This window comes from Salmo salar, chromosome ssa04 (genome assembly GCF_905237065.1).
Source record: "Salmo salar chromosome ssa04, Ssal_v3.1, whole genome shotgun sequence".
Taxonomy (NCBI): Eukaryota; Metazoa; Chordata; class Actinopteri; order Salmoniformes; family Salmonidae; genus Salmo; species Salmo salar.
The window spans coordinates 52584589-52602943 of record NC_059445.1 but is presented as its reverse complement, the minus strand read 5'-3'; the positions used below and the strand labels follow the sequence as shown (position 1 = coordinate 52602943).

Here is an 18355-nt window from a genome sequence, read left to right as displayed (position 1 = left end):
TTCAAACTCAGTACCTCTTTGCTTGACATCATGGGAAAATCAAAATAAATCAGCCAAGTCCTCATAAAATAAATTGTAGACCTCCACAAGTCAGGTTCATCCTTGCGAGCAATTTCCAATCTTAAAGCTTGGTTGCAAATGGGTCTTCCAAACAGACAATGACCCCAAGCATACTTCCAAAGTTGTGGCAAAATGGCTTAAGGACAACAAAGTCAAGGTATTGGAGTGGCCATGACAAAGCCCTGACCTCAATCCTATAGAAAATGTGTGGGCAGAACTGAAAAAGCGTGTGCGAGCAAGGAGGCCTACAAACCTGACTCAGTTAAACCAGCTCTGTCAGGAGGAATGGGCCAAAATTCACCCAACTTATTGTGGAAGGCTACCTGAAACGTTTGACCTAAGTTAAACAATTTAAAGGCGATGCTACCAAATACTAATTGAGTGCATGTAAACTTCTGACCCACTGGGAATGTGATGAAAGAAATAAAAGCTGAAATAAATCATTCTCTCTACTATTATTCTGACATTTCACATTCTTCTAAATAAAGTGGTGATCCTAACTGACCTAAGACAGGGAATATTTACTAGGATTAAATGTCAGGAATTGTGAAACCTGAGCGTAAATGTATTTGGCTACGGTGTGTATGTAAACTTCCGACTTCAACTGTCTGGAAATCAGTCAATTGAAATAAATTATTTATTGCCCTAATATATGGATTTCACATGACTGGGCAGGGGCGCGACCATGGGTGGGCCTGGGAGGGCATAGGCCCATCCACTTGGGGGCCAGGCCGACTTATTGGGGAGCCAGGCCCAGCCAATCAGAATGAGTCTCTAAAGTGACGGAAGCGGTTTATGGTAGAGAAATTCTGGCAACAGCTCTCATGGATATTCCTGATGTCGGCATGCCAATTGCACACTCCCTCAACTTGAGACATCTGTAGCATTGTGGTGTGTGTGACACAACTGCACATTTTATTGGCCCCAGCACAAGGTGCACCTGTGTAATGATAATGCTGTTTAATCAGCTTCTTGATATGCCACACCTGTCAGGTGGATGGATTATCTTGACAAAGGACAACATGCTCACTAACAGGGATGTAAACAAATTTGTGCACAAAATATGAGCGATAAGCTTTTTGTGCGTATGGAACATTTCTGGGATATTTTATTTCAGCTCATGAAACATGGGACCAACACGTTACATGTTGCGTTTATATTTTTGTTCAGTGCACATTATGTAAATGTATGTACAGAGCGATACACACACGTAAAGGTGGATACTGTATTTTGACAGGCATGTCTAAGTTGTACATAGTTACTTTAGAGAATCTGCTTTGAATTTTTATTTTGAGCTTTGAGTAAAACCCTGAATGGACTAGGATATGGGGGCTGTTGTGCCAAAGTGTGCATGTTCTGTACTGTAATTGTACTTTATTGGACCACTGTTGCAAAGCACCGTCTGAGTAGGTCAGTTGCCAAAGTATCAGGAGAACTGTACTGTTACATTCTTACTCAGGCCTTATACTTTACTTTCGTGATCATGTTTCTAATCTATATGATGCCTGATTCTGCACCTCTGCCTCATGTCCCATGGCCATGTTGATTTTTATTAGAATTACTAGTTTTGTTGCTTAATGTTGTTTCAGCAGTCATGCATTACTGAGAAGTCACACTTTTTAGCTTTTATCTATGTCTTTACAATGATGTAATACACTTTTTCCTCACAGAGAATCCGAAAGTACTTTACGAATAACTTTTATTGAATTTCTTTCCAAAGCATTATCTATTTTTTAATTTTTTATTGCATGATCATGTATTATCATATGAACTTAACAAACCACATTCTTGAAGTCTTGAACCTGTTGCCCCTTTACTCAGCAATGCATGTTATGTTATGTACCTTTTCTCTCATTCCTGTTGAAACACTTGGCAGGGCTTACTGCATGCTTTTACTTACAGTATGTGAGCATGTCTAGCTTAGGAACAACATTGCTACTGTTTTTTATGATTTATTGGACAATTATTGTTTTCATTGGCTCCAGCTGCATTTTGCTGTCAACCACAAATTGATTATTACTTTGGTATATATTAATACATGCTTGGATGATCATTTTCAGTTGAGTCAATTCAGGGAGTGATTTGAACTTCAAATTCAAGAATAGAATCCATTTTCAAATTAGGATTTTTTTTCTATCATTGTATTGGAATTAGAGAATTGACCCCAACCCTGAATCCAGTATAGGCTTTATCTTCATCATCCTGTCTTTCTATTATGAAAATGGAAAATTACCATACAATGTTGTTACCTTTATGACTGCTTAGACTTGCTTTGCTGTATTGTTATATTTTACCGACTATCATATTTATGTTTTTCATGGTTGTATTCTATACTGCTGTGTGACTCAGCTGGCTGAAACACTGTTTGTCAAATATTTCAGCCTGTAATTACCTGGTCATTTGCACTTTGGTCAAATGTCTGTTGATTTTAAAACTGTATTTGCAATCAAATATCCTTTTGCTTGTTTAGTCAATTGAGTAAACTATTTTCAGTGAAAGATTTGATTTGGCTTTGTATAAATAACTTAAATGTACACGCCTAAATAAAATAAATTGTATTTATTTTTAAGCACCCAACACCAGGGTGGACAGTTGAGTAATCAAGTGAGAAGGAAATTACATCTTTATTAGAATGTGCACAAAAACAATGGTCTAACCCTACCGCAGCTCAAAGTATTGATGACATATGCATTATATTCTATAGAGGGACAGATTTCCAAAAATAGGCGGTAGTAGCATACAGGTTAATACCTGGAACGAGCTGGAATAAATCATATTAATATCCATACAGTGACATATTTATTGTGTTGGTCCTTACTAGTATGTGTATGAATTAATGTTAGAGTACTATCATACAGTTGACAAATTCATTTTATACAGTGTATCTAAGTGGCTTGGGTTGCTTTCAGAAACGACAACGGTGTGCATCGTTAATTCAACGAAAACTACTGAACGACCAGTTGTAAAAACGTGATTATGGTGGCCCAGAAGGCAGTTAAGTTAGCCTACTATATGGTGTGCTGCACGAGTTTGTAATTTTAGCTGGTGACTCCTCAGCACACCTACCAAACGGGGGAGAATGTATTCAAGGCTGTTGAAGAACGGTGTATACCGTTTTGGGAAAACGTCGTTAGGTAGACCTACAAACCGTCATGAAACGTAGTAAACGTTGAGGCGAACTGAACGTACTGTAGAGACGTTGGTTGCCTCCCACCTTACATTTGCCTAGACTTCAGGTAGGCTACATTCCCTGTGATTTGAGAACAACAAGGTATGTCAGGAGTACATTTGCATAGATATCCGCCCCCAATGCTTTCGTTGCGTAGTAGTACAACACAAAACACCTTCACAGTTCTCAAAGTTCAGTATTCCAGAGACTGGACCTAGTTAGTTTACTCTGCTACAATATTTTAGTGATAAAAGTTCGCACGCGCGCACTCATCTAACCAAAGTTTTTACCTGGGTGGAATTTATTCTTCGCACTCGCAGCAAGATGTCTATTCAGAATACCCCCACGTCGTCCAGGACCGTCAGCGTCTCGTCGGACCCAGCCACCACAGTTCTATCGCCGGGTCAATACATCGACGGTTACAGAACTATGAGTGTTTCGTCTGCTCCGGTACAGTATGGCATCGGTAATGGCTACGATACCGTGCGCTACCTGATGCCCGTTCAGCAGGCGATTCCGCAGCAGCAGATGCAGTATGTGCTGGTCAACCAGCCCCCCCAGGTTATGCAGCAGATGGTGTCACCTGTATATTTGCAGAATATCCAGAGGGTCCGTGTAAATAGTTTGGAAGAATCAGACATCTACAGAGAACAAATTGTAGAGGTGAGTTTATTACAATACACTGTATGATTTATTTTGTAAAGAAATTGGTTTAGTGCCTGTAAGAGTATAACAATTTAACATTCAATAATATTATAAAATGTATCTTAAGTATGTAGAGAATTGTTCACTTCGGCATCATCTATTAGGCTACTTATGATCACATAGGGACCATCGGAGAATCCACCATCTATGAGCAAATAAATAGAACAGCATGTCCACATGACAGGTCTATCATAATCTGCCCACTGTGTAATTGTCCCTAACCATTCATTATTCATTTGATAATCCTGTACAGGAAAAGCCACATGCTTTTTTTTGTGATAGTGATTTGGTAGTAACGGAGCATCCATTTGCTCCAGTATAACCCTACACCAGAGAAAATGAAAAATATGAATGAAGCATCATTTACTGAATGCTTGTCTTGTCTTGGATCCCACAGGGTACTTATGTTATGGAGCGAGCCAATCCTAGTCAAGTTCAAACCAGCTGCCACACCTTATAATAAAGCAATTTTTTATAAAAATGTTTTTTAAATGTTTTATTTTACCTTTATTTAACCAGGTAGGCCAGTTGAGAACAAGTTCTCATTTACAACTGCAACCTGGCCAAGATAAAGCAAAGCAGTGCGACAAAAACAACAACACAGAGTTACACATAAACAAACATACAGTCTATAACACAAACACACATTACAGCAACTTCTTAAGCCACTCTGATTCAACAGCCCTGTCATCAGTCTAACTGCAGCTGTGTTTCTCTTTGAACTTATTCTGATGTTCATCTTCTGAAGTGCTACAGAAATTCAAGTGTTTTTTCTTCTTTGAGATTGAATGTGTAACATGTAACTAATAACAGTGGCATGTCCAAAACGTTTTGAATGGTGGGGCACACTCAGTTTAGGCGGGCCATGTCATTTTGAACCTTAATAATAATAATTATGATAATTCAATGAATTAAAAGACTCAGCATAGGTTCGGTACATTTCCCTGTTCAAATACATCATACATCAATTCCAAAAGTACTGTTTCTGTTTTTGCATTGAAGGTCAGGAATTGAAATAAGGATAGCATGCAGCAGTAAATGAACTTGGAAGTGCCATTTAAAGTGGGAATCCTACGGTGACATTCGGGGCGTCTCTATTTTTTAAACGGGATCCGCTACGTAGTTGGTTCATGCGCACAAGGGTGAGGAAAGGGAGGGAGGGATGTGAGAGCGTAGAGTTGCAGAAAAATGTATTTTGTCATTTTCAAAAGCACAAGGGATACTGTTGCATGACAAACAGGAGCTGTTCAAATCAATTTATATAGCCCTTCTTACATCAGCTGAAATCTCAAAGTGCTGTACAGAAACCCAGCCTAACACCCCAAACAGCAAGTAATGCAGGTGTAGAAGCACGGTGGCTAGGAAAAACTCCCTAGAAAGGCCAAAACCTAGGAAGAAACCTAGAGAGGAACCAGGCTATGAGGGGTGGCCAGTCCATCAGTCTACCGATAGGAGCTGTTACATTACAATATCATTTTTCTGCCCGTTTGGAACAGTGTGAACAACACTAAATAAAATAATACCAGAGAGTCTGTTCTGATGCTTTATTACAGCATAGCAACATTTTAAAACAGACGGATTTGTGAAATTGCTTTATCCGACATTTTGCGGTTGCAGGATAATATTAAACAAACACATAAATAGACAACAGAAGCATAGTGCTGATAGGAATCAACTCTGACTGACCACAGCGTCTATTGGTAGTCTAAACTGGCACAAATGTTGGGATTTTTTTCACACCTAGCCAAGCTATTAAACTATCTTTTTGTAAATGAATGGGGTTGTGAATATTTCTGCCCGAGGCTCTCTCTCGCACTAGTCCTGCATTGGGCAACAAAAAAATCAGCAGGCGGGTGGTTCCGAACTTGGGTAAATACAATGGCCCAATTACACTTGACAGGATACTTGTGCCTTACAGCCCATTGCATGAACGAAGAGTGGGTGTTATCCACCACGGAGTGGGACAGAGCAACTGAAAACTGTGGATAACACAAGGTCAGCTATTGTGAAAGAGTAGGGTACTAGGGTGTTACTAGCTAAGAACAATGTCTAATTGCTGACATAAAAAAGCAACGTTTGGAAAAACGTTAGTAAGTGATACTTAAGTCTAGTTTCTTTTTAAAATTATTTTAATAAAATATGGGGGTGTTGTACATGTCACAATTAATAAATTATTATCCACACTATGAGGAGATTTGATGTAAGGTCCCTCTTTTTAACTCACCTGCACATTCATTTTCTTTATTCTTTCTTTGTTGTTCATTTTCCATATAATCCATTATGTACAATTGCACTAAATATTATTTGAATATTGCAAGATTTTAAATCCCAGCAGTCTTAAAAATGACATTCAGGAGCAAAAGGTTTTCAATAGTTGTTTTTAAGTCATAAAAAAAGATTAATTGGAATATTGTAATGGAATATAACTAATAACATTAAAAAACATTGGAATATAACATTTAATTACAATAGCCCATAACTAATACATTCAGTGTAACTCTCTTATGCTCTGCTAATGCACAATATGAATTTGTAGATAGGTCACAAATAAATATTTGCCCAGTAAAATTGGAGCACAACTCATGAGCCCACCTCCTGCAGTGTTCACACTTAATCCAGTCCCCACCTGTGACTGAAAACGGGGAGAGATGCCAATTGAAAAGTTCTCTCTTAAAAATATAGCTAGCTATCTAGATATGACATAAAATGCTGTGTAAAATAGCTAAAAGGCTATAAAGTAAAGTAAATTAAAGCTATTAGTAGCTACTGGAAACATTTACAACTGCAATTAAGTCACGATCTGGTAGTAAGGTTGCTAACTAGCACTCCTAGCAGCTTATGCTAACTAGCTAGCTGGCTAGCATTTACTGTTAGTGAAGTTGCTAGCTAGCAAGTTAGCATAAACTAGCACTAACCGGGTTAGTCATTGTCTAAATGACAGGTAGAAACACATTCATAACCATAAAAGGGTAACTAGCCCCCAGGGGTTGCCCCCAACACACTCATCCAACATATTACTACTTTATTCAAAAATTCGCCCCAAAACATTCTCTGAACAAGTGGAATATATATCTTAAGGCTTTTCTACTTGTATATTTAAAAAAAAATATATAACTTCATTGAAATATATGTAAAACATTTTCACAATTTCAATAAATTCGATCAATTTACCACAAAATCGTTTTGTTGAAACATCTCCAAAGGCTGTGATGATACAGAAGACATTTTTGTTGAGCAAGAGCAGTGTAAGCCAGGAAAAGTGTTGGGTAAAAATAATTTGGTGACATCTTGTGGTGTTAATGTGAATTATGGGGGGGGGGGGCTAGTTACCCCCTAGGACCTTATGGATCTTGTTGATTTCCTCTATCGCTTCAAGAGGCCTACTGTCCTGGTAATTGTGTGGTTCGCCTACAGAGTGCATTGTGGTTTCAGAGAGAAGCCAGCGACCTGCGACCAGGCACGGTGGATGATATCCTTTTCCTGCACAGCAATTTGAAGTAATCCGATGAATGGACTGTTTTTGAAGTTATTGTTTTAGTATATTTATTTGTTGTCTAATATTAGATGGCTCTTTAAATCGATTTGAGTTGTCCATTTGTCGCATTGTATTGTGAAAAGAAAAATATATCGTTCTTAATTCATGGCATGGTTTATTTTTTGCCAAATGCTGAATAGACTTGCAGACAAATGAATTAATGTAGGAAAAGAGGAATAATAGCCTACTGTCTGTAGTCATAAAACAATTAGGCAAAAATAAATATGTTATTTTGTTGGGTAATAATATATATATATTTTTAAATTTACAGGAAATTGACAAGCTTGAAACATGCATCTGATTATTCATTATAAATAGGATTTATTTAATTTATTTAATTTACATGCTTCATTGTAACAACAATGTCACAAATAATTGATCACAAACATACAACATGAGCAGATTGACTTGTCCAAAACACTTTTTATTAAAGATGATCAGAAAGAATGTTGGTACTTATTTATTTTGATCCAAAGCCATGAATGATTGAGTCATTCAGCTTTATGCTGACAAATAGCCTACTAAATAGGCCTAGCCTGAACAAATATAATACATTGCCTAATTAAACTAGTACATTTCATAAATAAAATAAATTAAGTAGCTCATGTCTTGAAAATATGGGCAACCTTTTCCCCCTAACCTATCCTCGCTGGACTCTCTTTCACTCAGTTTCTTCTTCACATCAGCAAAGAAGGACTCTGTGTTTCAGAAACTCACTTTATATAGAGGGGCTATCACGCATTCACACTGTGGTAAATAAAGCCAGTTTGTTATCTAGAATTCTTTCTTTCTGATTTTAGAGGGAGAGAAACAAAAAGCATAATCAGCGTTCTAACTCCCCCTTGTGATAGTGTGGCACAATGACAGAATGATGCAATTTGCCACCATCTACCACAAACTGTCGCAGCATAAGCTTGAACCTTTTAATTGAGGAACCACTGTATGTGCATGGGCATTTTTATGGGCTTTATAGTAAAGGCATGTAATTTAACTGTATTAGCTTTTAATGTGTGTCAAGAACACAAGCCGTCAGGATGTTTTCATCTGTACAGTGCATTGTGCACCCGCCATTTTAATGGAAAGAGACAACACAATACGTGTAATGACATTCAGCCTACCAAGTGGCATGTATTCATGGCTGCCAAGGGAAGCCAGTCCCCCCCAAAATGTAAAAATAAAAATAAAACAAACCTATAAAATGATTTCTCAATCTTGTCTACCCGTGTTTCATCATTTTCCTTCAATTCGCAAGAGGCTGCAACTATTTAACCAGAGAAAGCATCCGATCGAGGGAAACAGTGGCCCTCTATCTTAGCATCAGCTACATGGGCTACAGATACTGTCTGTCCAAAAATAATATGACATGTCATGCTCTTTTTGGCCAGATGGCATCAGAAACATGTGCTACACAAAGAAATCAAATGAAAGTTTATTGGTCAAAGCTAAGTTAGAGGGCGCTGTTTTGCTCACTCTGATGCTTTCTCCAGTGAGATTGATGAGTCTTCCTGTCAGTGCGCCTTTGTCAAATGTATCACTATATTCAGAGGTAACCTGGGCCCCCTCCCCGGACACGCCACTTATTACATAGTAAGTACTACCTCTAGTGCTATGTAAATATATTTACTGTAATGACATTTTGCCTGTTTTTGTTTTGCCTCCTTCAGAACGTCAATGGGAAAACCCCTTCTGTATTTAGCCAGATGTCTAGCCCCATCAAGAGCCCTGAGCCTAGTGTTGAAGAGGAGGAGGAGGTGAGAGAGACTATAACACCTGTACATGGCATTTACTTGTGTATCACTATCTCACACAGACACACACACATACAACTGCATACATGCAGTTATGTAGTGCACATGCAATAATCTAATTACACATGAACAAACACACTTACATATTGTAATTACAGCTATTTTATATTGCACTTAAGCTTGGCCTAGCTTGACCTAGTGGTGGCTTGGAGCACATTTCAGATCCATATGATTCGATTTATACTAAGGCTTCCTCTGAGACACACCCACAGACCAGACCCTATAGCTAAAACTTGGCCTTCAACATTCATTTGGTTTTATGTTCATCTCTCTTCATACCTGCCTGAGGTAACATCAGGAGTATAACATAAATTATAGAGTATAGAGTAGAATAGAGTATAGTACAGTACAGTATATTGCAGTTGAACTTTGTTCACCTGCCCTGTCCCTGGTCATATGCAATGCTAAGCTTTGGGCGAGGTTAGGGTGGCTCACACCACCCTGATATCCCAGCAGCCTTTATTGTGGTCGGAAGGCAGCAGCTCTCTTTGATTGGGCCAGAGATGTCATGATGATTATAGCTGTTGATGTTAGCTTGCTGTTGGAAACATTGACTGCCTTTCGTTGCTGTTCAGTATTTGTTGTTAAATAATCATCACAGCATTCTTGGGTCAAGTCAAAGTGTGTGTGTGTGTACTTGTCTTCCTACCTTTTCAAGACCCCAATGTCCTAACAATTCACCTGAATGTTGGATAACAAAAACTTTTTTTAAAAGTCAGGACTTTTTTCATGTCCTGAATTTGCTCAAATGCTACTTTAAGCTTAAGAGTTAGGTTTATGGTTTTTGGGATTAGGGTTATGTGAAGGGGTAGGGTTAGGGTTAGGGTTAGGAAAAATAGGATTTGTAATGGTCAAACATTTTTACTCCCCAAAAAGTCCTGAAAATGTATTTTTAGCCACCTCCTAGAAGGCCAGCATCCCAGAGTCGCCTTTTCACTGTTGACGTTGAGACTGGTGTTTTGCGGGTACTATTTAATGAAGCTGCCAGTTGAGGACTTGTGAGGTGTCTGTTTCTCAAACTAGACACTAATGTACTTGTCCTCTTGCTCAGTTGTGCAGCGGGGCCTCCCAATCCTCTTTCTATTCTGGTTAGAGCCAGTTTGCGCTCTTCTGTGAAGGGAGTAGTACACAGCGTTGTATGAGATTTTAAGTCTCTTGGCAATTTCTCGCATGGAATAGCCTTCATTTCTCAGAACAAGAGTAGACTGATGACTTTCAGAAGAAAGTTCTTTGTTTCTAGCCATTTTGAGCCTGTAACCGAACCCACAAGTGCTGATGCTCCAGATACTCAACTAGTCTAAAGAAGGCCAGTTTTATTACAATAGGGTTTTCTAATAATCAGTTAGCCTTTTAAAATGCCAAACTTGGATTAGCTAACACAACATGCCATTGGAACACAGGAGTGATGGTTGCTGACAATGGGCCTCTGTACAGTGGCTTGCGAAAGTATTCACCCCCCTTGGCATTTTTCCTATTTTATTGGCTTACAACCTGGAATTAAAATAGATTTTTGGGGGGTTTGTATCATTTGATTTACACAACATGCCTTGTGTAGATGCTAACAATTTTTTATTGTGAAACAAACAAGAAATAACACCAAAAAAAAACGGAAAACTTGAGCGTGTATAACTATTCTCCCCCCCAAAGTCAATACTTTGTAGAGCCACCTTTTGCAGCAATTAAAGCTGCAAGTCTCTTGGGGTATGTCTCTATAAGCTTGGCACATCTAGCCACTGGGATTTTTGCCCATTCTTCAAGGCAAAACAGCTCCAGCTCCTTCAAGTTGGATGGGTTCCTGCTGGTGTACAGCAATCTTTAAGTCATACAACATATTCTCAATTACCACAGATTCTCGATGGAGGTCTGGGCTTTGACTAGGCCATTCCAAGACATTTAATTGTTTCCCCTTAAACCACTCGAGTGTGAACCATTTGTCCTGCTGGAAGGTGAACCTCTCTCCCAGTCTCAAATCTCTGGAAGACTGATACAGGTTTCCCTCAAGAATTTCCCTGTATTTAGCGCCAACCATCATTCCTTAAATTCTGACCAGTTTCCCAGTCCCTGCCGATGAAAAACATCCCCACAGCATCCCCACAGGGATGGTATTCTCGGGGTGATGAGAGGTGTTGGGTTTGCGCCAGACATAGCTTTTTCCTTGATGGCCAAAAAGCTCAATTTTAGTCTCATCTGACCAGAGTACCTTCTTCCATATGTTTGGGGAGTCTCCCACATGCCTTTTGGCGAACGCCAAACATGTTTTCTTATTTTTTTCTTTAAGCAATGGCTTTTTCTGGCCACTCTTCCGTAAAGCCCAGCTCTGTGGAGTGTACGGCTTAAAGTGGTTCTATGGACAGATACTCCAATCTCCGCTGTGGAGCTTTGCAGCTCCTTCAGGGTTATCTTTGGTCTCTTTGTTGCCTCTCTGATTAATGCCCTCCTTGCCTGGTCCGTGAGTTTTGGTGGGCGGCCCTCTCTTGGCAGGTTTGTTGTGGTCCCATATTCTTTCCATTTTTTAATAATGGATTTAATGGTGCTCCGTGAGATGTTCAAAGTTTCTGATATTTTTCTATAACCCAACCCTTATCTGTACTTCTCCACAACTTTGTCACTGACCTGTTTGGAGAGCTACTTGGTCTTCATGGTGCCGCTTGCTTGGTGGTGCCCTATGCTTGGTGGGGCCTTTCAGAATAGCTGTATATATACTGAGATCATGTGACAGATCATGTGACACTTAGATTGCACACAGGTAAACTTTATTTAACAAATTATGTGATTTCTGAAGGTAATTGGTTGCACCAGATCTTATTTAGGGGCCTCATAGCAAAGGCGGTGAATACATTTCCGTTTTAAATTTTATTTATTTTAATTTTTTTTAATTTCACTTCACCAATTTGGACTATTTTGTGTATGTCCATTACATGAAATCCAAATAAAAATCAATTTACATTACAGGTTGTAATGCAACAAAATAGAAAAAACGCGACGAGGATGAATACTTTTGCAAGGCACTGTACGTCTATGTAGATATTCCATACAAATCTGCCGTGTCCAGCTACAATAGTCATTTACAACATTAACAATGACTACACTGTATTTCTGATCAATGTGATGTTATTTTAATGGACAAAAAATGCGCTTTTCTTTCAAAAACAAGGACATTTCTAAGTGACCCCAAACTTTTGAATGGTAGTGTATATAGTTCCTATCTAGTTTTGGTCATTTAAGTTGACACTGAAACAGTCTTTCAAACCTCGAAAATTAGCACTTATATACAGAAAAAAAACCTGTAATTAGCTCCAATGACTGTAATTTCCTCTACATTAAAGGGATAGTTCGAGATTTTGGCAAGTCTGATGAGCACGAATAGCATGCTAACTGTTCCTTTATACTTTCAGTCATTGCGCTAGTTAGCATTGGCTCATGAAACTACCTCTAACTAACTTCCTTCATACTGGATGCAGAGACATAAAAATGGTATCCACGATGGTATTTTGTTGCAGCTAGTGATATTCATAAAATCAATATTTTTTCACATAAAAAAAATCCCACAATATATCACACCCCCCCCAAAAAACAAAAAAACATTTGCAGAACCTCTGCAGTACCTTTAGGGGTCCCCCAAACCCAGTTTGAAAACCTCTGTTCTAGAGAAACAAGTGGACTTACAAATAGCCTACCAAATGTCTGTAATTATAAGCAGAAAGATATCTAAATTAGGCTTAAAAAACATGTTTCCCCTGTACCCCGTCCCAAAACAGTTGTGCCGCTCCTGCCACAGATGAGTGCTTCCTGAATGAATTAGCAAATGTTTGACAGCAGTTGTGTGGACCTGGAGGCCTGGGTTTGAATAGTCCTGTCTTAGAGTATACACTCCTGGACTGTTTACACCCCCCACTCACTGACCTATTTCTGCTCTTCACTGTGTCATTTTCTGCCTCTTTACACATCTGCCCATCATCTGCACTACAGCAGTAAATCTTTTCATATTTTATTACTACAGTATTGCAATTTCCAACCCAGTTGGAATAAATCCATGAGGACATTGAGCCATGGAAATGTTAAACAAATTAGTAATTTTTTGCTGAGTTAGATGGAGCATTTCAGTAGTTCATTATCTGGTTAGATAGATCTGTTTCTGTTTTCGCTAACAGCAGAGTTGGATCTGAATACCTGGCAGAGAGTTACTAAACATGTCTTGTCAGGTACAAACATGTAGTCTACTCTTTTATAAAAACACAATCTGGAATGCCTTCATATTTTATCGCTATTTGTCTTTAGGCAACCTGCCTGAGGTAATATCAGTGTAACATAAATAAATATGGTAAATGTATAAGAGATCACTTAGCTAAGCAGCCTTTGTAGTGGCATGCTGATATTGACTGAAGAATGTTTCTACGTCAAACTTGGGTTTTGATTAATTGTCATTTGGATCTAGACAGCTTCTCTCAGTCTCTGGCGTGTGTTCCCACGCTAGACTAACTGCCATTGATCTGCAGCCAGCCCAGCCATGAGAATGACTGGGCTTGGCATTTTATTGGCCCTCTGCTGCCCTTGATGATGAAGATGGGACTACAACCTAGAGGGGGGCTGTATTCTTACCCCTAATTTCAGTTGATCGCTCGAGAACTGTTTAGAGGTCTGTGTGTGTGTGTGTGTGTGTGTGTGTGTGTGTGTGTGTGTGTGTGTGTGTGTCTGTCTGACAAAACTGGCCTCATAATATTTTTTTATATAAATATTTTTTATTTGCGTATATCCATGTTCTATTTACCTTGTCCCCTCAAATTCTTCATTCCTGTGAGGTCCCTCCAGTGTCACAACGGCAGAAAGCTGACACTCCTTCCTCCCACTACACAGGCAGGTTGACAATACCATGGCTCTACTATTACAGATGCCCTGGGCCCTGGTTCACACACCTGACTTACATCAGTGTTCACATGGACACACAAGGCCGTTGTAGATAAGGTACTGAAGTCTAAAAGGACCTGACACACTTCCAGGTGTAGCCATGGTAATGCATTGCCTGTACGTATTAGATTGCAGATGGATTCATGGTTAAACGGAATCACTGTCTCAGATTCTATAACAAGATTGATTTGTTCGAAGGTGTATTTATGCGGATGAAATTGTATGTGATAAAAACCAGATACAAGGGAGATTTTCACGAGATGAACAGTTGAGGTACGATCACGAATATCCTACCAACGGGACATCAAAAACTGTAACATCTTGTGTTTCATGGAATCGTGGCTGAATGATGACATGGATATTCAGCTAGCGGGATATACACTGCACTGGCTAGATAGAACAGCACACTCCGGTAAGACGAGGGGGCATATTTGTAAACAACAGCTGGTGCACGAAATCCAAGGAAGTCTCTAGATTTTGCTCGCCTGAAGTAAGGTATCTTATGATAAACTGCAGACCACACTATTTGCCAAGAGAGTTTTCATCTATACATTTCGTGGCTGTTTATTTATCATCACAGACAGATGCTGGCACTAAGACCGCACTCAGTCAGCTGTATAAGGAATTAAGCAAACAGGAAACCACTCACCCAGGAGCGGCGCTCCTAGTGGCCGGAGACTTTAATGCAGGTGTCATGACGTTGCCCTCTGGGTTTTCTATGCACCATCCGCCAACCTCTATACTTCTGACACAAGGCTGTGTGAAGGCGGTCGTAAAATTCCAAAGGAGAATGTCCTGCCTCATGGCCCCAGTATAAAGAGACAGAGTGTTTTCATGGAGAGAACAAAGGATTCTTCCACCTCACAGAATTGGAGAACCGAACAACATTTATGTTCTGGAGAAGGTATAAAAGATCGGTGAAGAATCCAGCTACGAACTGGTCCGCTTGGTACAATTTTGTGATACTCATTAGAGACAATATTGCCATATTCCCATACTAAGGTTTATATAATAGCCTCAGCTATGGGACTTGCATCTAAATGGTTGTATACAATGATTTAATAAGATTAAAGCTATTTGGAATATGTTGAGACGCTGGTAAGATGTTAATGTGAGAGAATTGTATTTTCTGTTTAAAGTTTTACCAAGTCTTCGGCACGCCCCCATGAACAGACGAGACCTGGCGTCATGAGACAGCCTTTTTCTGTCATTCCGAATAAAACCCCCACCCAGGGTTTCTTTCACCAGACCAGCTTACCTCAGAAGAGAGAGCCAAGGTTTGACCATGCATTCCTCTACTGAAGTTTAACCATACCACGTGGTTAAACCCTTAGACTATCGATACCGACAGAATAATAACAAGTCTTTGATATTAATTGCTAGTCTGCAGCTAGAAATTCTGTATCATTGAACGCGAAGACTGACGAAATATCTATTCTATAACGACATTAATGAATGTCGCTTTGAAAGATCCATTCTAACCGAGAGAGAGAGAATGCGGACAAAAACTCTCCAACAGGACAAAAACTCTCCAACAAGGATCCCGACGACACACTGAGCGTAAATATATATTGATTGCAACTGTTCCCGAATGAGTGAGCGTTCATGTGCAAAGGATTAGCATATCATTTGTTAATATTTATCAACTCTGTTTTGCCTTCTCCGCTGCCCCCAACCCCTTGTTTGTTTAACAAGCCGCCATGCCGGTTTAGCCCACTAGGGAACATTACTCTACCAATTCTTTGTGACGATAACTACTGTTTGTATGCTTTCTGTGAATTACTTTGTTTAGTAAATAAATGATTTTAAGACAGTTGATGTATGGATGACTTAGTGAAGACTGGGTTCGTGCAGATACAACAATTTACGACGTTTGGAATGAGACTGGACGAGGTAAAATACACCATTTAAACCAGAAGATAATCGGTCAGATACTATAATATAATGTTATAATATAGGAAAGTTATATTAGGAAAATTATAACTTTGTAATCTGAATATTTTCCTGGGTGCCCCGATCTCCTAGTTAATTACAGTTAAACGATTAATCAGTTTAATCGCGTAATAATAATTACAGGGAGTTATTTGATAAATTTGTCTTCAGTTTAATGGTGCCCAAAGACACGACACAGGGAAACTTAAATCAGTTCTACCAAATTTCCATCAACACGTTAAACGTGCAACCAGAGGGAAAAAAATTCTACATCACTTGTACTCCACACACAGAGACGTGTACAAAGCTCTCCCTCGCCCTCCATTGGGTAAATCTGACCACAACTCTATCCTCCTGATTCCTACTTACAAGCAAAAATTAAAACAGGAAGCACCAGTGACTCGGTCTATAAAAAGTGGTCAGATGAAGCAGATGCTAAACTACAGGACTGTTTTGCTATCACAGACTGGAACATGTTCCGGGATTCTTCCGATGGCATTGAGGAGTGCACCACATCAGTCACTGGCTTTATCAATAAGTGCATCGAGGACGTCGTCCCCACAGTGACTGTACGTACATACCCCAACCAGCAGCCATGGATTACAGGCAAGATTCGCACTGAGCTAAAGGGTAGAGCTGCCGCTTTCAAGGTGCATGACTCTAACCCGGAAGCTTATTAGAAATCCCGCTATGCCCTCCGACAAACCATCAAACAGGCAAAGCGTCAATACAGGGCTAAGATTGAATCGCACTACACCGGCTCCGACGCTCTTCGGATGTGGCAGGGCTTGCAAACTATTACAGACTACAAAGGGAAGCACAGCCGCGAGCTGCCCAGTGACACGAGCCTACAGACGAGCTAAATAACTTCTATGCTCGCTTCGAGGCAAGCAACACTAAGGCATGCATGAGAGCGTCAGCTGTCCCGGACGACTGTATAATCACGCTCTCCATAGCCGACGTGAGTAAGACCTTTGAACAGGTCAACATTCACAAGGCTGCGGGGCCAGACGGATTACCAGGACGTGTGCTCCGGGCATGTGCTGACCAACTGGCAGGTGTCTTCACTGACATTTTCAACATGTCCCTGATTGAGTCTGTAATACCAACATATTTCAAGCAGACCACTATAGTCCCTGTGCCCAAGAACACTAAGGCAACCTTACTAAATGACTACAGAACCGTAGCACTCATGTCCATAGCCATGAAGTGCTTTGAAAGGCTGGTAATGGCTCACATCAACACCCTTATCCCAGAAACCCTAGACCCACTCCAATTTGCATACCGCCCAAACAGATCCACAGATGATGCAATCTCTATTGCACTCCACACTGCCCTTTCCCACCTGGACAAAAGGAACACCTACGTGAGAATGCTATTCATTGACTACAGCTCAGCGTTCAACACCATAGTACCCTCAAAGCTCATCACTAAGCTAAGGATCCTGGGACTAAACACCTCCCTATGCAACTGGATACTGGACTTCCTGATGGGCCGCCCCCAGGTTGTGAGGGTAGGAAACAACACATCTGCCACGCTGATCCTCAACACTGGAGCCCCTCAGGCGTGCGTGCTCAGTCCCCTCCTGTATTCCCTGTTCACCCACGACTGTGTGGCCAGGCACAACTCCAACACCATCATTAAGTTTGCCGAAGACACAACAGTGGTACAGTGCCTTGCGAAAGTATTCATCCCCTTTGGCATTTTTCCAACCTGGAATTAAAGTATATTTTTGAGGGGTTTCTATCATTTGATTTGCATAAAATGCCTACCACTTTGAAGATGCAAATTATTTTTTTATTTGCGAAACAAACATGAAATTAGACAAAAAAACTGAAAACTTGAGTGTGCATAACTATTCACCCCCCGGGCTTTGACTAGGCCATTCCAAGACATTTAAATGTTTCCCCTTAAACCACTCAAGTGTTGCTTTAGCAGTATGCTTAGGGTCATTGTCCTGCTGGAAGGTGAACCTATGTCCAAGTCTCAAATCTCTGGAAGACTGAAACAGGTTTCCCTCAAGGATTTCCCTGTATTTGGAGCCATCCATCAATCCTTAAATTCTGACCAGTGACCCAGTCCCTGCCGATTAAAAATATCCCCATAGCATGATGCTGCCACCACCATGGGGATGGTGTTCTTGGGGTGATGAGAGGTGTTGGGTTTATGCCAGACATAGCGTTTTCCTTGATGGCCAAAAAGCTCAATTTTAGTCTCATCTGACCAGAGTACCTTCTTCCA

The 18355-nt window shown here is 40.0% G+C and overlaps 1 protein-coding gene across 2 annotated transcripts in view; it reads left to right on the top strand.

Annotated features, from left to right (window-relative positions):
- Positions 1-3332: 3332 nt before the first annotated feature.
- The window catches only part of LOC106603589 (protein POF1B-like), a 49322-nt gene continuing 34299 nt past the window's right edge, over positions 3333-18355 (top strand). For both annotated transcript variants that reach the window (XM_014197454.2, XM_014197453.2), the window contains exons 1-2: positions 3333-3892; positions 9134-9220. In XM_014197454.2, coding sequence (XP_014052929.2) covers positions 3554-3892; positions 9134-9220 — 426 coding nt within the window. In that variant the 5' untranslated portion in view covers positions 3333-3553. The remainder of the gene's footprint in view (positions 3893-9133; positions 9221-18355) is intronic.